This window comes from Cordyceps fumosorosea (genome assembly GCF_001636725.1).
Source record: "Cordyceps fumosorosea ARSEF 2679 chromosome Unknown scaffold_5, whole genome shotgun sequence".
Classification (NCBI taxonomy): Eukaryota; Fungi; Ascomycota; class Sordariomycetes; order Hypocreales; family Cordycipitaceae; genus Cordyceps; species Cordyceps fumosorosea.
In genome coordinates this window covers 390,657-410,721 of record NW_017387305.1, presented here as the reverse complement: position 1 = coordinate 410,721, position 20,065 = coordinate 390,657, and the positions used below count along the sequence as shown (strand labels likewise).

The 20,065-nt window shown below is 55.0% G+C and overlaps 3 protein-coding genes across 3 annotated transcripts; 2 read left to right on the top strand and 1 right to left on the bottom strand.

Moving 5' to 3' along the window:
* Positions 1 to 10,656: 10,656 nt before the first annotated feature.
* On the top strand, positions 10,657 to 12,324 carry ISF_02833 (Homeodomain-related protein; the record flags this gene model as incomplete). Its single annotated transcript, XM_018846439.1, has 1 exon — positions 10,657 to 12,324. One exon carries the CDS (start codon positions 10,657 to 10,659, stop codon positions 12,322 to 12,324), a length of 1,668 nt encoding a protein of 555 aa, XP_018706167.1.
* A 2,158-nt stretch (positions 12,325 to 14,482) lies between these two features.
* ISF_02832 (DNA replication regulator Sld3) lies at positions 14,483 to 17,572 on the top strand (the record flags this gene model as incomplete). Its single annotated transcript, XM_018846438.1, has 5 exons — positions 14,483 to 14,671; positions 14,747 to 15,646; positions 15,707 to 16,425; positions 16,473 to 16,996; positions 17,055 to 17,572. 5 exons carry the CDS (start codon positions 14,483 to 14,485, stop codon positions 17,570 to 17,572), a joined length of 2,850 nt encoding a protein of 949 aa, XP_018706166.1.
* A 415-nt stretch (positions 17,573 to 17,987) lies between these two features.
* On the bottom strand, positions 17,988 to 19,902 carry ISF_02831 (hypothetical protein; the record flags this gene model as incomplete). Its single annotated transcript, XM_018846437.1, has 2 exons — positions 17,988 to 19,636; positions 19,695 to 19,902. The coding sequence occupies 2 exons, from the start codon at positions 19,900 to 19,902 to the stop codon at positions 17,988 to 17,990; spliced, it is 1,857 nt and encodes a 618-aa protein (XP_018706165.1).
* Positions 19,903 to 20,065: the final 163 nt, after the last annotated feature.

Sequence of the window (20,065 nt, the reverse complement as noted above, 5' to 3'; positions counted from 1 at the left end):
CGTACATGGGAACTGTCGCCCCATTCGTGGCGCGATGCTGAATAAATGCATGTCTCTGCCCTTTTGTCTTCCCTTTTCTGTGGCCAGAGACATCCCGGGTGTGAAACAAAACCCACAGTGCAAGGGCAATTTTCATCATGCAAAGGCATCAAGATGCGATAGTCCCCTCTTTCTCCCCGGATTTAGAAACGGGGACAGTGTGCATTTTTGAATGGTAATGTCAACCCTCTTGCATTGCCAAGGACATTGGCTTCTCCAGTCTGGAGCAAAAGGCTGCAGTCCGCATCCTTGCGTAGATATTTCGCGCTCTATCTACCTGAGACACCTGCCTCGTTGCTTGTTGCGGTTGCCGCCCACGTCGGGCAGTCATCACGGCGTCATCGCACCTACGTTGGAACGAGATTCTATCCTTCACGTTCTCGTGCCCGGTACTCGACTTTCAATGCCCAAGCTATCTTGTTGATTTCCTGGAGCCCATCTAAGAGGCGTGTAACTCTCTGCGCGTTGGCGCGGAACTAGGAAGCGGGAAACCGCATATCTAGTACCTGGGTAGTTACAGTACCTGACTGGAGGGCACAAACTGCAACAAGCTAGCACCGCAATCTAATCAACTAACTAGTCTTTACGTAGTCGTACCGCACATGTACAGCAGCGGGCGGCGGTTTGTGGAGGGTAGCACCAAGCAAGCCTCCTGTCGCCATGGCCCGTTTAGGACATCAGGATTGACCACTGAAGGGGCAGTCTGTCGACGCTGCCTCCGAGTAGCCAGACATTAGGAATAGTAGCAATTCACTTGGTTACCAGACCGTAGTTGACTGGGGTGGTCAGTTTTCCGCTGCCTCAGTCTTGCTAGGCGCATCGTGGATCTCGAGTGAAATGAAGAGGCGTTCTGGCGTGTAACCCTTGCGATGCGGCTTAATCTATTCTTGGATGCTCGCCGCTCGCCGCTCGGTTGGGAATTTGATCGTGTAAAAGTACTCCGTAATAAGCTGCGACTCTCCGAACCTCGCCAACTAACGGGAGCAGCAGTGTATTCGCCGAGCGACGTGGCGAGCGGTTTCACATGACTACTTTACTTAGTACAGGGATACGGGGTTTGTTTGTATCGCCAGTACTACATTGCCAGTATCGCCATTACGATGACGGACGGCCAGCAAAATAGACAAGTGACAAGAACAGAGAGAGAAAAAAACCCGACAGGGGGCGGGTACTTCCTTGCAGGCAAGATGGCCCTGAACTACTCGACCTGGACGAGACATTTGGGCCAATTTTAGCTCTGCAGTAGTAAAGTAATGGTGAGCTACTGCAGCACTCTACTATGTGCGTAACCCCAGGCCTACTACCACTGCAATGATGGATTGTAAAGGCGAAAGAAAGATCGGTAACGAATGAGCAGACACTGCTGTCAGAACATGTCGAAATGGCATCCATCTAACAAGACGTCGGGTGGTATGGAGTACTGTGCTGTACGAATAGGGCCGATGGATGCGCATGTACATGGGTTGCACGATTTATCCGGATCAAGTCCTTCTGGTACATCGTGATTGTTCGCTCCAAGTCGTCTTGTGCTGTCATATTCGCCATATTCCTCTTTTGGTGTCTCTTGCAAGCCACACCACCAACATGGCTGCGACACGCAGACATACATCCACATACACACACACACACACACACCCTTCCTAATGAACTGACCGAGAAGGCTAACTACTTGCCTACCAGTAATGCCTCGATTCAAGCACGGCTACAGCTGCTCTGAGTGCAAACCGCATCGGGGATGAAGCTCGTGGCTGAGTCCCCTTCCAGACTAATAACAGCCCATCCGTGCTGGGTTTCCGTTTTCCAGGCTGTCATTCGTACCAGTCCAAGCAACGGAACAATTAGCTCTCAAAAGTGGACTTGGGCCGGGACCGACCGGATCTACAACTGGTTTGGTTTGGTTGTGTCTTGTTCCTCGTCACACCCCCTCCCCCCCCCCCCTTTTTCCCCTCGACTCGCGCCAGCCCATGACAAGTGACAACTCCACTAGGACTTCCGCCCTGGCACTGGAGAGTTCCCCGACGCTGGCATATTTTTTTTTGCCCTTTGTCCTTACTCCTGTTTTGCTGTGTGTTTGTAGGAATTACACTGAACTGAGGAGCCATCGCTCTCGTCAGGGTCGGGGCCAGGCCGCAAAACAAAAAAAAAAAAAAAAAAAGCGTCCTCTATTCTGAGAGAGCGCTCGCCATGCAATCTAGGCGAAGCCGTGATGGAAACCACCCCATTCTCTTGTCGGCCAACCATACGAGAAACGATGGCGCTGGTTGTTTTTAGCTGCATGACATCAGGGGTGCCCAGCACATGGCCGACAGGGGACAGGCCGCGGGCGGCGTGCGGTGCGGGCTCGCACCGCCGTCAAATCGAAAGTACCAGCAGGAATCATGGAGGGGGGCGAGGGGAGGGGAGGGGGCCGAGAAAGGAAGACAAGACAGACAATCCAAGAGAGAGAGACCCAAACCCATTGCCCGCTCTGACTTGGTGCGCTCTGGGCTCAAAGTCCGGCCCATGAAATTGTGTGGCTTGCAAAACTCGCGCCACTGGTAGATTTGCGGGTAACACCTTTCTTTTTCTTGTTACCTTTTTTTTTTCCTTTCTTCTTAACCTGCTCGTTTTTGCTTGGTTTTTATATTAACCGATGAGTTGATTCGTGACGCCCTCTGGTCAAGAAACAACGCCATTCAAAGCTTAAAAAGAAATAATTTTGGCTTTGCCATCTGTTCTGCGGTATGGTATCGTATGGTATCCGCCCTTCCGTGTACGAGCAGCACGCCTCTCGCATGATACGGTGCTCCCGCGATGCATCGTTACACGGAATCATGTGGGAAGTTTCTAGTCATGTATCTTATCCTTTTCTTCTGTCTCCTCTTCGTCTAATCTGTGCGCGTTATTGTCCTCGAGCAAACCCCGCCGCTGCTGTCGGAATGCCCGGCTGTTGTTGAATATTCCACTTCAGGACGCAATTCTCTCCCTGGCCCACCATGGCGAGAGACCGATTTCCATCCGTGGCATGCCTTATATCCGGCTGTGCACCAATACACCGACGACTTTGGCTCATGTCGCTCAACTCAGTTGGTCGTGACACAGCCGCCCGACAGCGCTGCGCCGATTCGCCAAGAGACAGCGAGCCACTTGCAACTCGGCTGCTGGGCTTCTGGAAGAGGGGAACCGAACCAAAACGCTGGAAGCGGGCTGATGGAAACTTCCGCCAAACCTCCTCGTCGTCCCTCTTCTGTTTTTGCTTCATTTGCTTCTTCCACCCCCTCCGCGTCTGGCCCGCGATCATTATCGAGCCATGCAACTCGGATAGATCATCAGTGCGCAGCGGCAAGCTTCTTTGCGGCCTCGTGCTACCCCCACCTTCCGGCAACTGAGACAACACCTGAGGCTTTGCCAGGAACAAACACGGGTGTATGTATGTTGGTGTTGAGGGGTTGTCTACCAACCCGAGAAGGTCTTTGTTTTTCTTTGACAATATTGTAGGCCATCGTTTATCTTCTTTCTGGATGCAGACAAGCGCGGGACGTGCGTACGTTGCCCGCTGCTTCTCCTACTGGTAGTTGTTAGTTAGTTCCTACAGTAGACTCATCAGCCCAGAAGAGTCCAGCCCAGCCAGCCATATCCGCGATATTTCGGGCCGTTGCTTTTCTCACGCATCGGCCTGCCTTCTGGAAAAGCCTAGCGGGGCTGCTGGCAGCATTCGTTCCCTTTTTTGGGCGCCTCTTTTTCTGTATTTGCCTCTCTTTTCTTTCTCAACCCGCATGCCAAGTCGTCTTCATCAGCGCAACGGTTGTATTGGTGGCCGCGAGGCTGAGGGCCAGGGGCTTGTAAAGAATGGGCAGCAGAATCTGGATTAGGCTACCTATCAGCGGTAATAGCTCGCGCCACAGGTGCGGGATGATAGCACAAACAGCATGCTATACAGTTGCTGCGTGCGAATTTGGCTTTTTTCTTTTTTTGCCTTTCATTCTTTGAATGAGATGGCAAAGTGGATTATGCGAGAGCAATGGGCGCAAGACTCGTCATCTGCGAGGTTGCACCATGACGAGACGAGAAAAAAAAATCTCGGGCAACACGGTTACACACGCGATCTCACCTAAGACATTGCATGTCTTGGATGGAAATAGAAATGCGACGCTTGCATCCAGACAAGGTGCAGTCCGACCCAAAAATAGGACTTTGCTGGGGAATGACGCTGGTATACCTAGCATACCGAGGAGAGAACTGCATGTGGTTCATGGCAGGATCACAAGCATGAACTACTGGTACTCCTGAGTCCTAGATTATGTGCGAGGTATTAGGCGAGACGGTGCGCAAAGTGCGAGCGCAATGCTGCACATCTATTTTATAAATGAAATGGCATCGGTGGCATACTTTAGATAGCCGAGAATGATCTGCAACGCGGCATTGAATAGGTAATGAGGCTGGGTGTAGCTGAGCTGGAACAAGGAACCGCTGGAATGATACTAACGGTTACCAGCTGAGCGCCTACCCGTTGGCTGTCGGGGTGGCGTCGGGTTTGATACAGCGCATTGGGAGTATTCCCATGCTGATGCTGATGCTGATTCTGATGCTGATTCTGATTGCCAATCCAGCTATCCGTACTGTATTATGGGTAGACATATATCTTGGGATGACCAGCTGGCAGGGGAGTTTTGTTATTTTCCTCGCCTAGTTTGATGGGCGAGGCTGCGGCGGGGTCGTGGCCAGAGCGGCGGTGGTAGTGGGGACCAAACAGGCAGCGTCAGGCCAGGCCGGTCAGAGACAAGAGAAAGAACTAATCGGGGAGAGCGACAAGGCGAGAGAGAAGGAGTCTCAAAAGACAAAATGAGGCTGATGGATGAAGAGGGCACTGGAGCTTGCGTGATGGGGGGCGTGCGGGTGGCAGCTGGTGATGGCTGATGGCTGATGGCTAAGATTTGCTCAGAGAAAACGTGCGGAGGTGGTCCGACGAACGGGAAAGCGCGAGGCCCAAACAGGAGCATCCTCCGACCGAAGCCAAGCCTGCAGGGTCGGAATGAGCAGGTGAACACTGGCCACTGGGAACAGGCGAACAGGTGAACAGGTTGGTTGCATTGCAGCCTAAGCCGTAGAGGTATTTTCCTTTCGCTCCTCCATCCTGCAGGCAGCACAGCACCAAAACCAAGATGCACTGATGCAAGTGGCCGATGCGAATTCTGGGGAGGGGGGCCGGGCCGCCGGAGGAGAGCGATGACTCTGTCTCTTCTTTCTTTTTGCCTTCCTGGTCAGTCCCTACCATCCGGGATACCTTCGACAAGCGTACAACTCCCACCGCACACCCGTCTTGGCTGTCCACCTACGATTTCCACGCACACCATTTAGATGAGACCATCCATCCGGGGGTCCCTTGTCTGGCCCAGCAGTCTGGATTCGGGGCCTTTGCAAGTCATGTCCTCGCTGCGCATCCATTCCGTCATTTATCTCTCATCAACGCCGTGTCTTGGACTATCCTTACTAATTAGCCATTGTTTTCAGCATCGCTAATAAAGACCTACGACCAAATTCGTCCGCTTACAGTCAATCAACCCCCATCGGGAGGGCTTCCCGAGCTGTCGTGTTACCACCACTTCTTTCGAAGAGGGGGGCTGAAAGGAAATGAGGGACGGGCCTATCTGTTTGCGTTGTCTGCCTGCGCTGCTCGAGATGCACCGAACTAGACCAAGTAAGCCGCAAAGAAGGAAACGAAAAGAAAAAGCCGAAGGCTATGATGCAAAATGGGACGATGTAGAAGATGCCGTCTACAGCCGTACCAAACCGTCCTAGCCTTGAGCCGACAAGGAGGACGCCTGCCGGACGAAATGTGTAGGCGACTCTTATTATCATGACAGCCGAACACTTGCGCTTTTTGTATGTCAATGAAGGCATACACTGCCATCCATCGCTACTTTTTTGATGGTAAAACATTCTGACTTGGGTTCGGCACGCAGGAAGGCTAGGCCCAGCTAGCCTCACCGCGCACCAACACCGTCACCGTCGTCTCGCGTGGTAATTCGTATTAGCTCCTTCCCACTATCACCAGGGTACAGATTAGGGCAGGTCACCACAAGGTTCTCGGTTCGGTCCTTGACTAAAAACGGCCTGGATTCCCGTTCATTGGCGAGGGTAGAGGCTCGAAGCCCAGAGCCTCATCCGCACCCTCCCTTACGTCCAAGCTACACCCCCCCCTCCCAATCCAGGTAAATCAGCACCACTAAGTTAAACCTGTCGTTGCGATGCAGTGGCCGGTACCAGTATGTTTGTCCCTTGACCGTCCGTCCACCAGTACAAGGTGAGTGAGTCCGGCCGTCACAAGCACGAAAACTTTTTTACTGCACAAACTTGACAAAGTAAAGGCCGCGAAAAAGGAAGCAGGGCAGGAAGCCCGCTACGTCGCCTGCTCCAGGGAGGCGACAAGAGAAAGTGGCGAGAGTGGTAGTAGGGGTGAAAGTGAGGAAACGGCCCCCAAAACCCCATAACAATGGCAAGTCAGCCACGCTGCAAGGTCGAGCGATCCATTCACAGCACACCTACGGTGGGCCTAGTTACTAGCAGCCGAGATAACTACCAGACGAATACTGGTAATAAGAGATGCACCGGCTTCTTTTTGCTTACTAGGGAAGATGGAGAGACGGGTCGATGGAGCTGCAGCATCCCACCTGCGAGATTTGGTGATGTCGTCTGTTGTTAACTTGACAAGCATGAGTTTGGACTCGACCCGCTCGAGCAAGGAAGAAGATGCAAAGCAATTGGATCCGATGAACGCCGCAGGCCCGGCTTGCTGGCCCAAAGCAGGACCATGCAACGAGGCGGCAGGTGAAAACGGTGTCCAATCGCAGCGGTGGAACCGCCGTGGCCCACTCCGGACCGGGCTTCCTAGCCACAACTCCTACGGGGATGCTGGATGGGGGGCGAGGACGAGGTAACTAATAAGTGGGAAGGCGGAGGAGGTTTGGAGGAGGTTTGCGAGGCTGGCTGCAGCTTGCTGTTGTACTCGGCGGGGGCTCTGTTGAACGCGGAGCGGAACGCCTCCGGGCGGTCCTATGCTGTTGTGCTGTTTTTTTTTTTCTTTGCAGCGGTTGCTAGGCATTTGTCTACTGCTGTCGCACGGGAAGCTCGGCGATGCGCATCGGTGACTGAACTCCGTTACACGACAGTGGCAGCAGAGCTCGCTTCTTCGTCTTCTTTCTTCTTCTTATCCAACGAAAGTGATGCATGGGCATTGGGGCCCGGAATCTCAACGTTTGCATAGGGGAATTCTGGGTAAGGTATTAGGGTGCTTATTATTAATCTGAGGCGATGGGAGGGGCGTGTGTTGTTCATCATCGGATATGGAAACCACTTCGCAATGGGGCGAGGCAACGATGATAACCAGCCGTGGTAACCCGTGACCCCATCCCAGCACAGACCCGACTAGCCAGTCAATGGGCCCTTTGCTGGGCAAACGAAACGAAGACGGCCTTACTGTACCAGTATGTACTGATGGGATGGAGACTGTGGAACCGAGGTGGTAGGCCGCTGCTTGAGCGATGGGAGGCAGGACATGAGAAGAGGTTGTTTTACTTGCGCATTGTAGGTGGGTATGAGGTTCGCATTTTGCATCTGATTTTGCAGCCAGAAAATTTTTGAAGAAGAAAAGGAAAAGGAAAGGAAAAGGCGTCTGCAAGTTCAAGGTCGATGTGGGCTGTTTAATATGGTTTCGATGCCCTCCGAGGAGGTGCGCAGGTCAATCTCCAGTCAACTCCATCGCCACACGCACACGCAAACACGTCAGGCCAAGACTGAGGCGAACCCACCTACCATGCGCGAGCGAGCATCCACGGTGTTATAGGCCGGGGTTGTTGTGTTGGGTTTCTGATTTATTACAAAGGGCTCAGGGCTCATGAGCAAGGAGCTTGAAGAGGGGGTCTGGACTTGGGTCGAATGGAATGAAAGATGGCAATGGTTCCAGCTTGAATCTCGTGCCCTTGATTAGGTTATTGGTCAAGCTTTGTACTGAACAGGCAGGGAAGCTGGGCCCGAGGGAGGAGGGCATTGGTTCCCAAGGGAAAGGAAGCAATCACATCAAAACGAGTCTTGGAGTCTATATACCTCCCTGAGGAACCTCCCCCCTCGTTCATGCGCGCGCTCGTCTCCCTGTAGTTTGCGGCCACGAGGGTCCGCGTAAAGAAGCCGGGGCGGAGATGGCAAAGCATATGCTGCAGATGCATACAGAAATACATGTATACATTGTATGTGTGTGCGTGTGTGATGCAGACTTTTCTTTGCTTTTTTGCCTCTTCGTGAGCCAGAACAGGGATAAGTTTTTGTTATTGGATACGAGTAATAAGAAGGGAGAAAAGTCGACAGCAAGGCGAGATGGGCTGGGCTTTTAGTTGGTGGTGTCGTGCTCGGTACTAGCTATCTATGTATGTATGCATGTATGTACCTATGTATGTACATAGGTAGCTACCTGCTTGGTCTTGGAAAGGCGTGCCTGGATAGTTACCAGTACAGCACATGGCAGGCATGGCATGAGTATTATAAATAATCAACTTGAAGTGTAGTTCAATCATCAGAATCCATCCCAATTACTCATTTATCTGTTCACCCTGGAAACTACAACGAGGTACAACGGTGGTTGCAGGGCAGTGGTGGTCCCACACCGAGTTGTGGCTTCCGCATTTTGCCTTCCATAGCGATATGCCGATGTAAAGGAAAAAAGTCTACTCCCAGAACGGCCGTGCATGTAGGCAGGGCAGATGATGATGACAAAATGATTAGACTTGACAAGAAACCCCTCCATGCACCTAGGTAGAAGAACTTCTTGAGGGAGACGCGCAGCCGAGGGCACGACGCGTCTGGCTGGAGCGAGCTGGCTAATAAGAAGAAGATGGTTTGACTTTGCTGCCCTCGACTATCCGAGTGCCTCCCTTGCAATTTCACGACGGTAAGATGTAGACAAGACGCCAAACCAACGCCAAGAAACTCGATCTTTCTGCCATGCCCCAACTAACTACCTGGCACAGGTACAGTAGGTTAACATAACTGATGCCTACCTATTACTGGCGGGAAACGAAACAGCTCCTCTGTGCGTGGGAGGTACCCGCCGGGTGGCGCCTTCGAACTCCCCGTTGCATCACGGCGCTGTTATAGGTACCCAGCATCCCGCCGTAGAGGTGCATGGGCCGGCTTACTGGGTGCCTAGCTCAATGTATGAGGTAGAAATTCCGGGTTCTCACTTGTTGTCCTATGATAAGCTCTCCGGAATCGCTCAGTCAATTCTCTCCAACAGCGACCAAGCAGCACGAGTCGGTCGTTTGCCCACTAGAAAAATAGAGAGGTCTGAGCTGGGGCGGGTTCTGCAAGTTTGTAGGTACTGTAGGTAGGTAGAAGCCCACCAGCGCGCTCTCACCATTCATTCCAGGCGCCCCTGTCTGCATGGACCTGCACCACCACCTGCACCACGACGCGGCCACTGCAAACTCACACCCTCCCCTCCTCTCCCCCTCCCCCCCGGTTCAATTGGCTTCCCTCGCCCACAGACGGCCTCGTTTCTTTCCCCTCCTTGCTCCTTCTATTCGTCCTTTCCTCCTTCGCCTTGCCTTCCCTGGCCTGCTCTCCGTACCCGCACCCAGGCTACGCCACCGGTGGTGACCAGGCCAGCCAGGGCCAGGGGTCAGATTGTCCTTCGTCCCCTTCCGGCTACCCAGTCAAGCCCCATCGCCTTCACCATACCCCTCCCTCTCATCTCTCACTCCCTCAACTTCCACCTCACCCCTTCTCGCCCGCGCGCCCGCCATCCATCAATCATCATCATAATCCATCATCATTCACCACACACCTCCCCTCTCCTCTCCTCCACGCAGCACACGCACCTACCCTCTCTCGCTGCGCTGCCACACACAACCCACACGCGCGCGCGCGCCCACACACACACACACTCACGCACCTCTCGCTCCCCTCCCCAATCACCACACTCTCCCCCCCCCCCGGTGGATGTCCCAGTGTGGATGTCCTTGACCCAGCCGACCAGGGCCCTTCGCCTCTCTCGCGCCTCCTCCTCCTCCTCCTCCCCCTCGGTCCCAATGCCGGACTACAGAATACATTGTCTTGCCCTTTTTCTACCTCGTATGCCCCTCTCCTCCTCCGGCCCTGTCCCACCATGCTATGCCTTCTCTTCAACAACATCTTCCCCCTTCGTCAAACTCGTCCTACGAGGGCAGAGTCTCAATTCTGACCGAGCTTGCTTGTCTTACCTCTCGTACCCTTTTCGCTTCCCGCAATCCTATCCACCCGTCTCGTCTCTCCTCACCTCGCTCTCCCTCTCTCTCTCTTATTAAATAGAGCCTCCACATCCACCGAACCTCTTGTTGCTCTTGCTGCCTTCCTCATCGCTCGCGTCAATCTACTATTATCCGCAAACTTAGTCATCTACTCCAACTTGTTGCCGCCTTGTTCTTCAGGACTCTTCTGCAGCTCTTGTTTATACACTTGCTCCGGACACGACCTCGTCGTCTCTTGGCCACTTCTTGGCTCACACCCAGCAGGCCAACTCAAAGTCCAAATACCTATGCGGCACGCTGCAACTTGCAAATAACCTTGCAAGCAGCAACTCACTCCTCACACAACCCATCAGTCGCCACCATGACTCCCTTTACTTCAAACAACTGGGCTAGCTGGCCGTACACCGTCAGCGATCCCTTCGCCGCCGCCGCCGCCGCCTACTCTCAAGTCTCCAACACCAACTATCCGACATACATGGCCGACTCCATGGACCCCTACCAGGTTCACCACCAGCGCCTGCTTAACCAGCAAATGCCTCGTACCACAGAGTCTAAGCCTCGTCTATCCAAAGAAGAGGTTGAGATTCTCGAGGCCGAGTTCCAAAAGAACCACAAGCCCAACAGCACAACCAAGAAGGCTCTGGCTGAGTCTATGCGAGTAGACAACGCTCGCATCAACGTAAGTTCCCTTCTAGTTTCTTACACACTCCCCATCGTCTCCACGACCATTTCCGCTAACACGCCAAAGAACTGGTTTCAAAACCGTCGTGCGAGGGAAAAAAAGGAGAAGAACATCCGGGAATACGAGGCCAAGCAGAAGCAAGAAAAGGACAAGGCCGTTGCTGATGGTGTCAGCATTGTTGGTCATCGCAAGCGTGACCTGGTCGCCTCGAGTGCTCCTTTCCCGGGCTCCCAGCCCGCTTCTCACATTCGCGACAGTTCCAGCTCGCCAGTCGCCACCCCCAACAGTACCATCATTGATCTTATCAAGTCGGATGGTGCCCCCTCCACGGAGACTACACCCGAGCTCGTTAGCGAGGCCTCTACTTTTGACACGCGCAAGGAATCCACCAGAAACAACACCGAGGACAAGTCGCCGGAAGAGATCAACGACCATCTCTCAATTTCCGATGCCAGCACCGATGCCCTTTCCGTGAGCGACAATGAGCTTTACATGCCCATGGCAAACCGTAGCCCCAGCCAGCTGCTTGGTCCCGAGTTTCAGAGCCTACATGCTGGCGGTGCCAGGGTCAACCCATTGTTCTCCTCGCCAATGTTCCTTGGCACCCTTGAGACGGACGAGTCCAGATTTGGTGGCCTAGTTGACCGCGATATCTCCATCAGCCCAACCTGCCAACTTACCGCAGGCATGCACCTCAAGTCTCCCCCTTGCATCGACATTGCCACTCGCCGCAACAGACGCCCGACCCCCTTGGCAATCAATGCCGCCCGCACTGGCACCTCAGGCTGCGGGCTTCCTAAATCCGCCATCGACTTTGGCAAGATGGCTGAGACGACCAGTTTCATGCGTAGAACGTCGTCGGCCTCGAGTTCTGGACGTGTCTCCAAGCCCGCATGCACGCCTCGCAACATGTTGAGCATGCATCGCTCGCCGTCATCAACTACTGGCGCCAGCTCCATGGCTCCCCCGACCCCCGACACACCTATTGTGAACAACGCTCAGGGCTTGAACGACCTGACACTTGCTGGCCCTTTCTCACTCGACACGAAGCTAGCTGGCTTCATCGCCCATGACCCCACACTATCGACACCTCCTACCACTCCTGGCATGGTCGACAATATGTTCAGCATGAACTCGGTATATGGCATGGGTGTTTCGGAAGACTATCTCGTCAACACAGGTCTGTCTGGTCTTCCTGCATCCTATGACCTCGCTGCCGTTTCCGTGCCCGGGTACGTCAATGATGTCAGCACCCCAGTCCTGCAGGTCCATGGGGCATACAGCCAGCAAAGTGGTCACCCCTTCCATTTGGGTCTCTACAGCAATGCCGACTGGTCTGAGGCCTAGTTTCGATGTGGGATCAAGTGGTGAGCAACGCACAGAAGAGCAAGTGCGTATGCAAAAGCCGAGACATGTTCTTTTTTTTCCCTTTTGTCAAGATGCAGCGGCCGCTTCATCTGGATCTGACATTTATTCGACGACGATATACCGTCACATATACCCATCTTCGGCGACAAACTTGGCGACCTCGGACATTTGAGTCGGGGCAATTGTACACTACGAACTTGCGCGGCGGCTGCGACAGGGAGCTTGCCGCTTGGAATTGAGATGCCAATGAGAGTGGCTCTACGGCATAATTTTCTGGCAATCGGCGCGACTACTAATAATGTAATGAACCGACGACCTTTTCTGTGGTGTTTTTTTTGGCTATCTTCTTCTTTCTTATATATAACCACTTTTTCTTCAGGGCATATTCAGGGAATCTCGGCGCTTGGCATTTTTTGCAATTGGTTTTTTTCCCGTGCTGGGAACGCTTGGGTATTTTTTATCATTGCTATTTGGCGTCTTGACGGTTAATGCATCTGGGTCTTTGGTCAGCAATTATGGGCAGACATTGCTGAGGAAAAAGTTGACCACGGTATATGAGGAGGAGTAACAGAATACAAGTTATTTTCTCGATTTTACATGGCATGTGCCTGATTCTTACTTGCAGATATAACCACTTTCCATGAATTAAGCTGAAATCCATAAACTCTGATGATTGTTGTTGGTGGTGAAACCCTCCTCAAGTGGTGGGTTGCGAGGGAGGTGGGTTGAAACGGAAAATGACGGATATTCGATCTGCACGACATCCGATCTTAGCACCATCTTGTGTATTTCCCTGTTTTTGATTTTTATTCCTCCTCTGTTAAAAGGGAGGGGTGTGTGCCTTATTATAATAGGGACTTTGCCCTCATCAATTTGGATCTGGACTTGACTTTGAGCCTAGAGCCACGTGGAACGCGGCCGGCACGCCCCCCCTCTTTCCTTCCGATGTTGTCAAGAAATTCGCTAGGGACGGAGTAAGTTAGTCTGGTTGAGATGGAGAGAGCCAAGAATGTGTGTGTGGCGGTGCGAGGCTGTGAATAACAATGGGAACAAAGAGGCTTGGCCATGAGGGGAAGGGATCGGCGTCTGAGGGAGAGAAGGCGAATCTTTGGGCTTCGAGTTTTACTACTTTTTTTGGTGGGATTTTATCCTTTGCTTTCCTACCTATAAGTGCAATTATTAGACTGATTTGTAAGTTACTCGAGGCAAGCTCTAGCTGTGTCTTTTTGCATGTCCAGTGGGGGATAGATACTTGGGTTCGGCACAAGTCGTGATGGCTTCTGTGGCTTAGCGCCTTACCCTGAAGCCACCTCAATATATATTTCGAGTGCACTGTGGTGCCAGCTTTATCGAAATTTACAGTATCTTCTGCTTTGGTTTTTTTTTAAGTGTTTTTCTGTTTCCAGCCCTGTTACTGCCTTTTCTCCCAGTTACCACGCTGTGATAAGAGCAATGCTCATAGAGCCTGGTCGCCATCTACGTAATATTCGGTCTGTAGGGCCAAGGAGGAGCCTTCCTGTGATGTTAATCATGTACCGACAGACTCAGATCCAGCACACATACAAATGAACAATACAAGCACGAGCAAAGTCAATGACTGCACTGACGCGTATTTAATCCCCTCCGGACCGTAAGCGCAGCAGCAGTTGGGGATGCAACCTGTGGCAAGGCTCAGGATACCGCAATCCAAGAAGCCAAGCTTACCTACCTACGAATGCGATGCAACGGAGCACGAGAGAAAAACCACATGAATAGCAGAAATTTCACAAACGTACATGACAAAATTCACAAGCATTGTTTTTTAGAATTTACCTGTCCCTGGCTACCTGTAAGGATGGTGTCAGGTATGTACCTGCCTACCTCTGCACCCAGCATGCCCCACTTACTGTTGACGCGTTTGACCGCGACGTCAGACTTCCAAAGTTGTCAGCCAAAAAATAACGAACTACCAAGTACCTACCTATCCGTTGGAGATACCAACACAGAGAAAACATCCCTTGTCTTGTTATGCTTTTGTACATACACAAACAAATATAGGTACCACACTGCATCATACGACGACTGCTCAAAAACACATCCCTCCATATTGAGAACCAAAAAAACGCCATGAGTTACGAATGAAGAGCCACCCGCGCCCATGTCCTCCTCTGTCGCCGCCGACGACAGAGTCGCGTCACACTCCCACTCTGGCATCCTCACGCAGAGCTCCGACGAACCGATTGATCATGCTGTAGCCAGTGCCGCAGCAGCCTTGCCGGAGGCGCGTGGCAAGCGCCGATCTGACGCAGCCATGGAGAGGCTGCTCCGGCCGTCCATTGCCGTCAAGGTAAGAAAGAGCCCGGGCTGTCTTCCTACCCCCCGGACGACCTCGAACTGACTGAACGCTGACGACGCCCCCTAGCCGCACCCGCACGCCCTACACGTGCAGCCCAAGATGCTGTCGCCCCTGTTCCTGCTTCGACGGCAGGACCTCCTTCTCGGCTGCATCGACTTCCGGTCCACGGCGGACGAGGCCGGCCACACCCGGCTCGTTGAATCCCGCGTCAAGATCCTCGACCTCGAGGCCCGCATGGTCGGCGCCGCGCAGAGCGTGCTGATTGCCCGGCATGACGGCTCGCGGCGCAACACCGTGTACGCCCTCGAGCGCCAGGACGACGAGGGCCGCTACGCCATATGCAGGCTCGGCGCCTGGGTCGACCTCGAGCGCCTCGCGCACCGCGCCACCGCCATCTGCGCTGACCGCGTCTTTACCGCCGCCGTCAAGGCCGAGGAGCCCACGACGACCGCGACGACCACGACGGCGCATATGAATCACGTACCGAGGAGCAAGCGCGCCGCCATCGAGGCCATCCAGTCGCTCGTGCGGAAGAAGCCCAAGCCGGAGCCCGGCCCGTCGAGCGACGACGCCGGGATGCGACAACCGGTGTCGGACCAGATGCCGCTGCAGCCTACATCGGCAAACGCCGGTCGGCAGGTGAAACAGCAGACTGCGGAGGAGTTGCAAACGCCAGGAGTGACATCCCCGCGCATTAAGAAGAGAGAGGATGAGACCTCTATACCCGAGATTCCATGTGTCCAGCCTGCGTCGGTGCAGCAAACTCATGCGGCGCAAACTATGGACTCCAAGGATAGTTGTGCCATCCCCAAGACCGAAGTAGAGGGCTTGGCGAACGACGCGCCATCAGGGCTCCCCTCAAGTCAAGTTTGCGCCCACACTACACACGATGATCATCAAGATACGGCTACAAAGATTTTTGAACACGTACGAGCTCAATATTTCGAGGCATTATACAAGTCAATGGTAAGAGTACTTGTCACAGAGTATCAATGAATTAACATTAACTCGATTCGATTTCTACAGGGTTCACTTGCATACTTTGCCAAAGGTCCCTTGTCACGGGCTAGATCTACATTCCACCTCGATCTCGAGGCGAACCTCGACATGACGGAGCTGATTGACTTTCTGAAGGGTCTCATTCTCACGACTGTACAAATTGACAAGAAATACCACGAAACTGCACCAAAAATCATCTCTGAGTTATCGACCGCTGTTGAAAACTCGGACGAAAATCGCTCGAGACGACGGAAATCGAAAAAGATGACTCTCAGCAAGAACGGCCTCTATCCCCACGAAGATGACCGCATTCGTAAGTGGTGGAACGCCAACAAGCCGGACGAGGAGCAGCTCACATCCGCTGCCACGCAAATCAAATCCCGTCTGTCGGTGCTTCGCACCCGCGAAACGCAGTTGCAGATGATTCTGATCATGGAGATTCTCGCCCTGGAGCCGCTGAAAGCCGCAGACGACGCGGCAGAGAACAGCCTTCCCCTGCTTCCCGGGGAGGCCGCCTCGCAAGCTCACCGCTCACCGGCGGCTGCTCATATAAAGAAGAGGAACAAGCATAACTTGCCGGTCCTCATTGACGTCCATGCCGACCGTTTAACAATCTGGCAGTCCACTGCTGCAGATGAGCAGCAGCTCGGGGAAGACTCACAGGCCAATGACCTCAAAGGTAGCCAAGTGCTAAAACCGTCCTCGGAGCCCCTGAAAGACTTTTGTACAGATGTTATTGTGCCATTGTAAGTTGCCTTCCGCTGCAGTCTGCATGGAATCTAACGGTCTGTAGCTTCTCGGCACGTATTCCAGACATGTGCAATGCCATTAGTAAAAAACTAGGAGGTCCTGTTCTTATACCCGCAGGCGGCAGATCGCATCATCGCTCTGCCCACAAGAAGGAGCAGAAGCCTGGCTCCGTTACCAAGAGGCCCGCTGCGCCCCGGCCGGTAAAGACACTTGAGCGCGCGCTGTCCACGGACCAGCATAGCCGCAGGAGCGTGTCTCGCGGACCTAGCAACATGATTGCCCTTCTGCGATCCGCGACCTCGACATCCCTGCCGAAGCGCGAAGGAAGCGAGCCTGCCAACCCCAGACGCCTTCCCAAGATGGAAGGCGACAGCCAGAGGAGACCGGCATTCTCGCGCAGCAGCAGCAGTATCAGCACGGCGAGCCAAGACGTGTCCAAGGCGAGTAGGAAAGCGATGGTGGACGCCCAAGTCAAGGATGCTATTGCTGCCTTGCGGAAGCCGAATAGGGAGGTCGTGGGCCAAGCCATGGAAGAGGCCGACCAGCAGAGAGCGCTCGCGGCGAAGAGTAAGTACTGCTGTTGCGAAGGCTGATCCTAGACACGCATGACTGACGGGGAGAGCAGAAGCCCGCAAGGCGCAACGAAGTTCTATTGTGAAGGCGACGCCCGCGAACAATCGATTCAGAGACGTTTTTGCCCTTGACCAGGGCAATCCCGATACACCTGCGCAGCAGCAGCAGTACATGTCGGATGTCATCCCGCCGTCCAGCATAGGGCCGTGTGTCCCGTCCACGGGCCATCGCAGCAGCTTCCGGAACCCCATGGATCTCGACATGTCGCCTGCGATTGACGCAATCGGAAGCACCCCGACGAAGCAGCGCGTGACAGCGTTGATGTTTCCCCCAAGCCCCTGCGCGAGCAGCTCGCTGCTACGGGGGCGTCCCGAGGCAGGCGGAGGGACCGCGGCGTGGCCGACGCGCGATAGGGATCACGTCTTCGCCACGCCCGTCAAGAAGGAGAAGCACCAGCAGCAGCCGGTGCCCAGCCTGAGTCCCGTGAGGCAGCCGCAGCTGCAGGACCAGACGCAGCCGCAGAAGTCTATTTACGAGGCGCTCGGCTGGGATGACGACTACGATTTTTAAAACCCGTGAAGGAAGATGTTGTGGATTCAAGGGGACTGCAAGTCCACTCTGCATTTTTATCTTTTTGATAGTAGACTTTTGGCGGCATTCATACAACTTGTTTTTGTTATGCATGGCGAAGAGAGCAGCATATGATTAGGAGTTATTTTTATCATTTCAATGTTGGAATTGGGAAATGCACATATAAATCGGTGCGGGAAGTGTGTTTTTTCAAGGAAGCGAAGCAGCATATTGATACAGAAAATACAATCGCTAACCTATCACCGCATCACACATATATAAATGGAATGTTTTTCTTCTACCTTCACTCATTTCCTTCGTGATGTCGTGTGCCTCCTCCCTTTATGCTTGTACGGCCGTTCTTTATACCAGTGCCCTCCCCGCGCCTCCCTTCCCAATTCCCCCCTTGTTCCCTTCACGCGCCGAGCGGCTCAATCACCGTCGTCGGCAGATCCCGAATGTCAACGTGCTCCTGGGAGCCGAGGTCGACGACGCGAACGGCCTCGACGCCGGCGACGCCCGGCCGCAGCGCGAGGAACTGCAGCTCGACCACGTGGCAGGCGCCAGGCCCGAGCGGCCCGACGCGCGTGTCGGCGCTGAGGCAGACGACGAGGTCGGCGGCGGCGGCGGCGGCGTCCACCACGGCGCTGCGCTGCAGCGCGTGCAGCACGTTCTCGTCCACGACGGCCGCGGCCACCTCCTTCTCCTCGCTGCCGTTGCTGTGGCGCGCGGATGCCATCGACGAGGGGCGCGGCACCGCGTACGAAGAGCGCGACTCTGCGTGTCGGCGGCGCTTGGGGATGGCGACGAGGGCTAGCTTGCGCGCGGCCATCTTGGCCGCCGCCTCGTCGTCGTCGCCGGTGCTGCTCGCGCGGTTGAGGACGTGCACGGTCCAGGAGAAGACCTCGCCGGGGCGGACGGCGGCGGTCGGCGCGCGGAACGACACGGTGATGCCGAGGTTGGGGAGGACGACGGCGGTCGGGGTGCCGGCGGCGGCGGCGGCGGCGCTGCTGGCCAGCGACCGGGTCTCGAGCACGGGCAGCGCGTCGGAGGGCGATTTGAGAGGCGTGACGGCCGAGGGGGACGCGGCGCTAGCTATGGAGAGCTGCGCGGGGCGGTGGGAGCGCTGGATGCCCGTCTCCGCTGCCGCGCCGAAGCTGGGGTTCAGCGGCGTGCTGAGGTCGAGGCCGGCCGTCCACGCCATGTCGATGCGAGGCGTGCAGCGCTGCGCCACCCGGATCGACGCCGACACGGCGATGTGTAGCAGCGCGCTACCGCCAGCGCCGGCGTCGTGGTCCCTGGCGCGGAGGTCTAGGCGGTGCGGCCGGATGGCGTACATGAGCGTGACGTGGTCGTACGCGACGCAGCGGAGGGGCAGGGCGAGTGCGGGTGCGGAATCGTCGGCGCCAGCATCGGCACCGCTGCTGCCGTCGCCCCGCGCGAAGCGGATGCGCGCGTGGGCCAGCGCGACGACGGGTAGCTGCAGCTGCGGTAGGGTGCGCAGCCGCGTCAGGAGGTCCTGCGGCCGGGTGACGGGCGCGACGCGCGACACGCGCAGGGCCGAGAGCCGCGGCCGCACCCCGTGCAAGGCCGGGTCGCCGGCGAACGACTCGAGGAGGTTGATGCCCGACGGCACGCCGCTCGGCAGGTAGCCTGCCGTGCGCCCGGCGCCGCTGCCGTCCTGCTCGGCGGGCGGCTCAGGCTTGACCCCTGCTGAGGCGGAAAAAAGGATGGACGGCCGGTGCAGGCGCATGCGCGGCCGCGACAGCGGCACCGCGAGCTTCCACACCGCGTAGAGGTATTGCTTCTTCGTCACCGCCGCCGTCCCCGTCTCCACGTCGGTGTCGCTGCCCGCCTCCTCGTCCACTACGACGAACGGGTCGCCAATGTCGCGCACAGCGCCGACGTAGATGGACTCAGACGCGGGGGGATCGCGGTTAGCGGCGGCCGGGCTGTTGACGACGTGCGCGGCTAGAGATATCATAAGCCTTTGTAGGCTAGACTGCAGCTCCTTTTCCTCCACCCATGGCGTCTTGAGGACGAGCAAGACTTGCACTGTTTCATCTGTGAGAGTCTCTGTGAGCTTTGAGGCCTCTGCTGGAGGATAGGGGGGAATGGTCACCGAAAAAGAGGGTTTCGCGTTGCGGTATTGACTCTAAGATCGGTTTTCCTTGATCCAAGTGCTTGAAAGCCTCCTCGAGGTTGATGTCCGTCTCTAACGGTACAAGGTAGGTGAGGTAGGACTGATCTGTGAAGCTCCCAGAGTTGTCTGGTGGCAGCGCTTGCGACGGTGGCTGGTCTTCTGATAATCTCGCATCGGCTTCCGACATGATGCGCGCTTTTGAATATTATTGAAATTATTATGAGTCCATAGAGGTGAAAATGCTATCAAAGGTGGCGCGCAATGCACCGTGAGCTTCAAATAGAACGGCAAGTGCAGCAATCTCATGGGCTTGCCGCCCCTTTGGTAGCGTTGATGAGAGAGTGTGGCAC